This window comes from Strix uralensis, chromosome 21 (genome assembly GCF_047716275.1).
Source record: "Strix uralensis isolate ZFMK-TIS-50842 chromosome 21, bStrUra1, whole genome shotgun sequence".
Classification (NCBI taxonomy): Eukaryota; Metazoa; Chordata; class Aves; order Strigiformes; family Strigidae; genus Strix; species Strix uralensis.
Genome location: NC_133992.1, coordinates 6,795,480 through 6,804,053, shown reverse-complemented (window position 1 = coordinate 6,804,053; position 8,574 = coordinate 6,795,480). Strand labels below are relative to the sequence as shown.

At 47.8% G+C, this 8,574-nt stretch overlaps 1 protein-coding gene across 1 annotated transcript in view; it reads right to left on the bottom strand.

Annotated features, from left to right (window-relative positions):
- Positions 1 to 2,086: 2,086 nt before the first annotated feature.
- NUP188 (nucleoporin 188) overlaps positions 2,087 to 8,574 on the bottom strand; it is a 29,407-nt gene continuing 22,919 nt past the window's right edge. The window contains exons 36-44 of the mRNA XM_074891043.1: positions 7,826 to 7,918; positions 7,486 to 7,644; positions 6,534 to 6,671; positions 6,046 to 6,120; positions 5,148 to 5,357; positions 3,939 to 4,070; positions 3,730 to 3,800; positions 3,169 to 3,298; positions 2,087 to 2,953 (exon numbers count right to left, since the gene is read on the bottom strand). Of these exons, the coding sequence (XP_074747144.1) occupies positions 2,783 to 2,953; positions 3,169 to 3,298; positions 3,730 to 3,800; positions 3,939 to 4,070; positions 5,148 to 5,357; positions 6,046 to 6,120; positions 6,534 to 6,671; positions 7,486 to 7,644; positions 7,826 to 7,918 (1,179 nt within the window). The 3' untranslated portion in view covers positions 2,087 to 2,782. The remainder of the gene's footprint in view (positions 2,954 to 3,168; positions 3,299 to 3,729; positions 3,801 to 3,938; positions 4,071 to 5,147; positions 5,358 to 6,045; positions 6,121 to 6,533; positions 6,672 to 7,485; positions 7,645 to 7,825; positions 7,919 to 8,574) is intronic.

Below are 8,574 nucleotides of genomic sequence, written 5' to 3'. Positions count from 1 at the left end.
CTACAGATTCAGGACTCAAAGAACCAACAGCTCCTCCTTAACCTGAAGCGAAAATAGAGCAGCAGTATGACTTTAGCTGCTGAGAGACTGGAAATGCTATTCTACAGCTAACAGACATTTTTTTGTTGTTATGGAAACTAGATCTGCTGCTAATCTAAAATCCTAAAGCCTTGTCCCTAGCACCCAGCTTGGAAAGAACTCCTGGGAAAAGCAGCTGCTGAAATGTTCTATAGTGTAGCAACAGCACTCAGTTTTTCTAGTTAAACTCCCATGAAAGGGAATGGGGAAATCACATTACTGTTTTAGTTAGTTTTACAAGTGCCATGATTACCAATACCACAGTTCTACCTTTTATAGATCTACCCCTGCCCGTTTCCCTTCCAGCCTCTGGGATGTATACCTTTCCCTCAGGCCAGTGACATCCTGGTTTCCCTGTTATTCCTCTCCCTGGTGCATTAAAGAAAGAGGAAGAACAGCTTTAGCAAAAACAGCAGCAGCTTAATGATGCAGAAAATGGTGTCTCCTCCCTCTGAACAGCCAGAAGAAAGTCTGTTCCTGCCTTTCTAGCAGCAGCACTCCCCTCCCTCTGTGTTAGAAAAGAGCACATGCAAAATCTGTTGCTACCTGGAACTGGCTCTCTGCAGAGATTATGCTCTCCTGCTGCTTATCTGCAGATGTCTTGGCCAAAGGCTGTTCCACATCTCTCTGGGGCCGAGGGGCAGGTAAAGGTACAATTGAGGGCTGAAATGCTGCCATCTAAAGTGAAGCTGTAGGTCTAAAGCACAGATCTGACCAGCAGCATCCACTGTTCTTTGCTACCTGGCACCAAGGACTCTGGCCTAGCGCCATAAACTCTCACTCTAGTGCTTGAGTAAATATCTAAAAGAATGTATTACTTCTCCCTCAATTCTCATTCTATCCATTCTCGTTGAACACTAATAAAGCGATTAGCACCATGTGTAACTTCTAAAGCTGTAACAAAGGGAAAGATACCTACCAGAGCTATCAAGTAACAGCCCTAAGCACTGCTGAACTTGCTCAGATGTGCTGCACTCTGGCTTTACTCCCGCTCCCCATAGCTACCTGGCACCAATTTGCTGTCTCCTCTGCACGGTTCTTCACCTTCAAATCTCCCTGTTCACAGCTCCCCTGTGGCAGAAAGCGTTAATGGTTACAGACCAGGCTTAGGACTGTCACATCACCTCTCTTCCTGTCAGAGCAGCTCACCTGTTTTTGGAAGGTAATCAAAGCCCCTCTGCCTTCTACTTTAAGACCACTTTGCTCCAGCCAGTTTAGATCTCTCCAAAGCCTCCAGGGCAAGTAAAGCCAGATCAAACAAGCATGCTAGAATATCACCAGCACCTAAGCTTACAAGGAAAAAAACAAAACAAACCCTCAAAGCAAGATAATCTAATTTTCTCTCTCTAGTCTCTTAAAACCAGCGAGATTAAAAAGGTTCTGACTAGTACAGCAATCAAGTGTCTCTTTAGGAAAGATTTGGTAGGCTACCAACTCACAGCTACATTGAAATTTGATTTCTTACCTTAGAAGTGTCTGTCTAGATTTCAGGCTTTATTTTAAGCAATGATCACTGACCTTCTCTTACTGTCTCCATCACACATTGAGCCTTAGAACCTTAAAGGGTTTGTTCATCTACTTGAGAGAGCTACAACAGCACGATGCAGCTTCACTGTAGACAGCGTCTGTCTTCCAGCTTCAACCCACGCCCTCCCCTGCTGCTGCAACAGGCAGAGCAGCAGCTTGGACCTGTGCAGAGAGTAATCCATGCACGTGGGCCACACCATCGTGTGCAGAAGAATCATTCCTGAGGAGTATTTTATAGTGATGCTCGTTTAAAACCTCCTACGAGTTCCCCAACATGAGAGTAAGAGAAAGGGAGTGGGTGTGGGAAAGCCGAGGGAATCAGCTTTGATGATCATCGCCTCAAACAGTATCTGGATTGTCACTCCCAAGCCACAGCTCCCACCACTGTCAGCTGGGACTTCAGCCCAGCAGAACTACGACACAGAAGATGCAGAATTGGTGCTGCAGGCTGCTACGTCCAACACAAAACCATCAACCCAGCTGCTGTCTATAAAGGTTTTAATATCAGTATAAATAGGGCACAGTTACAAAAATCTGCAAGACTGGAGCAATGGAACTTTGACTTAAAAACCTTGAGTGAGGCCTTGCTCTTCAGAAACACACACAACACACAGACTGCAGGGTGAAGGGAAGGCGTGAGCACACATACACCATCTTGCCTGGAACCATTCAGTACAAAAATAGCAGTAGAAAGATGGTCTCTGAATTGCTGGCTGATCCCTTGGTTGTGCCTTAACTGGACTCTGACTGCGAGGGAGAGGCAGATTGCACCTTGTGTTAAGAGCAGAGTTAATGCCCAGTGGAAAGTTTGTCTCCTCTCTCCATCCAGCCACAGCTTCCCCAGCTGAGGTACAAGCTATAAAAATAAAGGTTTTGACTGTTGAGCACTTGTACCCAGCCAGGATGCTCTGGCAGATGGAGCGGGCGGGCTGTGCCCGTGGGCTGATCGCCGAGGAGCCGCTCTCGGCTTTCCTTACATTCACTCTGCTACTGGGTTGCACGAGTTCAACGGGATCTCGCTGCTGCTCTGACAGGTGGGTTCACACCACTGCCCACCCCAGGCCTCCCTCCCTTTCCCAGTCCTTGTTGCGAGCTCTGCCAAAGGTGATGCCTTCTGCAGTGGACGTGAATCGTTCTGGTGCACGTCATGAAGAGGGAGGCAGGGGCAGGACAGGATCTATCTCTGCACGTGCCGGACAAAGGCCTGCACGAGCTGAAACAAAGGCTCCTGCCCCTCAGGACCCAGCTTGGAGGCCGACTTTCCTTGGGGAGAGGGAAGAACCCCACTGGCAGGTGAAGAGGGGCCACCACGGCGGAAGTAACGAGACAGGCTGGAGAGCAGTGTACTCTGAAATCGGGAGCAGGTAATAGGTGAGCTTCTTTCAAACACGTGCCCCTCTCCCTCCCCACACAACGCGCCGGCAGCAGAGGAACAGGCGCCGGTACCTGCAGCCCCTGGCTGTTGATTCATGCTGGGGAATGGGCTCTATGGGCAGGCAAAGGCAAATGACCTTCTCCCACAAGACACATTTACAGTGAGAAAGGATGGTAGAAGCTGCTTACCAGCTCAGAGCTGAGCTCCTGTTTCATCCGCTGCTTATCACGGGGGTGCACAGCTGGGTCTCTCAAGTACCGAACGGCCTGGGAGATGAGCAGGTAGAAACAGTTCTCCATTGTAAACATGAGCAGAGACCTGTGCGAAGAAACACACATCAGCAGGAGCCAAAAAGGTCAGCACACTCTAGTTTCAAGGTCAGATACTCTTAGAGAGATGTCACACACACAGTACATAAGAGGGAACGCTGTTACAGTTCTCTTTCTGCTCAAGCAGCAATACTCAAAAGCTATGGTCTGCAGAGTAGAGACTCCTGTTGGCCATCAGGGAAGTCTGATTTAAATGTTTAAATAAGCGTCAAACAACTCTCTACACTGCATCTTAGGATGGGATGGTTTCATACACCCTCCCCAAAAAAATCCCTGCTTGCTTTGGAGAACTGATGGGCTATCTGAACTCCCTGGATTCAGCGTGAGCCATTCTGAAGCTACATGAATGCCTGCAAACCTCAGTTCTGATCTGAGGAGCACTTGGTTCTGCTTGACTAAATCAAAAAGCTAGAAACTTACTTGAGGGTTTTGGTTCCCTCTTGCATATTCAGCCCTGCAGCCTGAGGGAAAGGTTCCTTCTTCTTATCCAGCTGAGAGGGGAAAAGACAGGCATTAGAGACAGGAGATACAAACGAGGAAATACTCCTACTCTTCAAAATATCAGTTGAATGAGTGCTCTGAGACCACTGCAACTGCTGTGCTCTCCCAAACAGAGAAGTGGCTAGTACCTCTCCCAGCATGTTAAGGGCCACGTTCACTGTGGCAAGGAGGGTCCCAAAGGAAGGTGCGACGTCTGCATCAAAGGCTGGTGTGGTGAAACTCAAAACGAAGAGCACGTTGTACTCAGCAAGGTCCAGCGACTGTGGAGAAACAGAAAGAGGAGTGAGCAACCTCTGAGGCCATGAGTATGCCATTGTCATAGTAACAGGAATGCCTAGTCCCTGTATCACACTTTTTGTATGGAGAACTAGAACGAGACCATTTCCCAAATCTCAGGTACACAGACGGAGCAGTGGAGAGCGTTCTGTACAGCACTGCACACTCAGACGATATGGCTCTCCTCACATGAACGAACCTTCTCCAGCTCCCAAGCCGTACAGCTTGCCACCAAGCGGCAAACTAAAGTAATGACTGTTTCCAGACTGTTTTCAAACACCCAGGCATATGTACCTAGAGGCACAGGAAAAGGAAGTTAACTACCCAAAAGTTAGCAGCAGGACACTGCCAGAATCAAGGGTTAAACCTTCCTTTTCTGCACTTGGAGACCAGCCACTACATCACACCAACACAGGAGGGTAACAAGAGGATGTCTCTTCTGAAGAGTGGCATCCAGAGCACAGAATCATCGAGGTTGGAAAAGACCTTGAAGATCATCCAGTCCAACCATGAACCTCACACTGACCGTTCTCAACTCCACCAGATCCCTCAGCACTGTGTCAATCCGACCCTTCAACCCCTCCAGGGATGGGGACTCCCCCCCTGCCCTGGGCAGCCCATTCCAACGCCCAACAACCGCTTCTGCAAAGAAATACTTCCTAAGAGCCAGTCTGACCCTGCCCTGGCGCAGCTTGAGGCCATTCCCTCTTGTCCTGGCGCTGGTTCCTTGGTTAAAGAGATTCATCCCCATCTCTCTGCAACCTCCTTTCAGGTAGTTCACAACCCTAGCTGGGTTATTAGCCTGCTCCAGGAAGGTTATAGGTACACAGCGTTGTGCAGATCACACAACAGTTCAGCCAAACCTTCCTCCCACACTGATCAGTGCCTGATTCCTTGTCTCCTGCCTTCCTGCCCTGTGCAGCAGGACAGCAGGCAGAGGCGTGGTGGGGTCATCATCTCAAGCAGGACAGACTGTGCCTCCTCCCTATAAGGACCCAGAACATCACCTGAAATGCTGGAAACCACCCCTTCAAGGCGCAGCATCCCTCCTCTTTCTCTACCTGATCAAGAAGGATCTGGCAGACATCAGGGGTGAAATGGCGCAGTGCAGCAAGACATTTGCTGAGGATTTTCAAGAGGCTGTACTGCACCATAAGCAGTGCTTTCTGCTCTGCTGCCTCTGACTCAGGACTGGGATGTTTGGAGGAGGCTTGGGGATTACGCTGCACTCGTGGAGTCACACTTGATGGAAGGGAATCACCATTTTTTGTCTGTGGAGAAAGAAAAAAAAAAAGTCTTGAATACCGATATGATTATTTTGCACTAAGATGGGTATTTTGAGGGGAAATAAGGCACCCAAAGTCTGTCACCTGCTAGAAGCATGAGAATCTACACTTAGTGTGCATCAGGGGAGGCACTGCATTGCAGGGAGGCAGCTGCAGAGGCTGTTTAGATTCCACATTCCATAAGAAGAATCTCTAATCAACACACCAAGCCTTAGCCATGCTGAAGTAACACATCAGTGGCAATGCATCGTCTCCACTTCATGAATCTAAGGATTCCCCAAGAACAAGAGCACTCTCTCAAACAAATCAGATCAAGGACACTAGGTCAAAAGTGGCTTAATTAATGGCACTACAGAGTACTACAGCGATGCAGCCTTCTTGCTGCAGCGTAGGCAGCTATAAAATCACAACAGCACCATTTAAACACAGGCTGCTGTTTCTCTAGGACTGGCTTTACAGAGTTTTTAGAGTCCAGACTATTTATACATTTTTTTGCTGTGGAGAAATGCAAAACCTGACTATCGATGATTGTCACTAATCACCACTAGGATTACTGACAATCAATTCAACATCCAGGAGCCTGAAGATTGAATAGTATTTGCCTTTTAGCAGGGAGCACGGGCATGCAACACTCCTAACTGGCAGCTCGGCGTACAGTCCCCATCCTCCTCACCTGCAGGTAGTGCTGGAGCATTTTGCGGCTGTGCAGGAGGGAGGTACAGGCCTGACACAGGTAACACAGATTCACCTGAAATAAATAAGGCAAGGGAGAAATCTCTTAAAAACTCAAAACCCATCTATTCACTACCATCGGTGGAAGCTAGAAAATCCAGTTAAACAGAACACTGTGATCGTAAAGGATCAATGCAGTCTCCTGATTTCTCAGTATTTTCTTGGAGTCACCTGCCAGTGAGAACGGAGAGTAAGATGTTGAATTCCCCGAACTGAATTCCAAGCTATCATCTCTCTTATGCCAACAGTTATCTTTCATCACTCAATTCAGACAAGGTACTGACCAAACAGACATTTAAATGACCTCAACAGCAGTTCCTATTAGGAGAGCAGTAATAGAAAGGTAATATAGTGCCATTTTCTCTTAACACATCCAAATCCCTGTGGCCCAAGGCAACGTATTATCCACAGCAATATCCCGATTCCTACCTGCATGTCCCTCATAAGCTGTGGCAGGTGGAAATGCCACTCCTTTGTGAAATTTGAGAGCTGAAGAATGAAGCCAACGGTGTGATCAGCCTCTTCGAGACAGGCCAAGCTCTGTACTGTCCGTACTGCATTCAGACACTGGAAAGCAGAGAGAAGTAAATCAGCACAAGGACAGTTAAATCACAAAAAGCCCATTCCCTTCTCTAGAAGAAAAAAGCTGAAGATGCAGAGAATCTGCCCTTAGGGACAGAAAATCCGCCCTTAGGGACAGAAAATCCATTCATGAACGCAGCCACACAGCACATGGGCAGACCCAGAGCACTTTATATTCCTAGTCAGAGGTCAGTTCATTTCATGAACCGTGCTGCCACACGAGCAGGCAGCTGTTTGTCTTGGGAGGGGGCTCGTCAACAGGTAATTCAGCACCTACATACAAACAGGACTCTTCAGCACGTCTGTGCTGACACAATCCAGCCAGTACAGGTATTTCAGTACTGCAGCACTTGAGAGCTTGCTGGTCCCAGTGGTGACTGAACCCTGACCACAGCCATTTTCATTATCTGAGCAAGGCTGAGCTGAAGCCACCTCCAAGAACAGCTCTCATACTCTTCTTTCCGGAACAGGCAGCCACAAAGTGAGTTCCAGTCGAACTCTCACTTTTGCTACTGTGTTGGGTAAGTACATTAAACACCTGTAGCAAAGTCATAACCCCAAGAGTGAACAGGATGAACAGATGGTGACTGCCCAGCTCTAACAAGTGTTATAACAGTCATCCCTGCCTGACCACATGGCTTGTGTATTCTGTCCTCCTTCTGCCACTCCTGAATTATTTCCACTGTAAATCTTTCTGAGGCAGGAGCCTCTTGTCAAAGCTTCTTCACTTTGACACGTTTCCACTGCTATCGCAACACAGAAGCCAAGCGAAGCATCGTGAAGGAAGTATGTGACACACCTGAAGAATCCTCTCTTGATGGACCCCAACAAAGTCCAGCGCTTCCGTCAGGAAGTTGTATCTAAGTGTTTTAAGAAGGCGCTCCATCAGCGACATGGAGAGACGATAGACCCCAGGCCAAGAGGGGGCATCCAGAGACTTTCGAGAGGAAGCAGATGTCTGAAGAAATCAGATACAAAAATAAATGACTTATTGCCACTGCTGCCCACACGCCACAAACCCTCCACACCATTCTGGAAGCCACCAGTCTGTAGGGGTGGCTGCTCCATCCCACAGCCTGCAAGGCAGGGCAGGGCAAGCTCTCCGGGTGCCCTCCCACACCGGAGGAAGGAGCACCCACCTGAATGGCTCCGTTAGTGCTGAGCTGGTACACGCTCAGGAGGGGCAGGCAGACACTCTGCGTGACACCAGCTCCAGCCACCGCCGCTGCTCCCTGCGAGGCACAGAACAAACTACTGTTAAAATCTGCATGTGCGTCTGCTCTCTGAGACTGAAGAGACTTATTTTGCATTAGATATTTCTGTCCTCTGCACTGTCACCACCCTTTTAGAGAACTTTCATCTACACACACTTCCACGTTGCTAAAAATTCAGTATCAAGAAAAGCAACACTGTTCTTCCAGTAACATCTAACCTGCATAACTGTATTATGAATTTCATTTAGATATCACCTAGTTTGGTACATACATAATCTTTGAAAAGAGCTGGCTTGGGAATGACCTTGCTTTCACCTAAAGCCCCACACAAGTTGAATTTTTAATAGATAAATGACACTTTATTGCAACTAATGAGAAAGCAGGTTCCAACACTTAATGCTGTTTTAACTAGGGGGGGATAATTTGCATTGCAGAAGAATACATTCAGTGAAAGTACCTGGTCTAAATTACACATCTGCTCTGGCTGGCTCAGCTTTTCCATCCGAGACATCCCATTATCGAGAACAAGGCAAACTAAGCAGGACTACGTACAGGACCTACTGCTTGCCAGCCTCTAAAAAAACCCCTTTATCTACAGATCATTGTTCAGCTGCATCACAGACAGAATAATGAGATATACGGTTCCTATTAAAAATGTATAGCTATATGCTCTC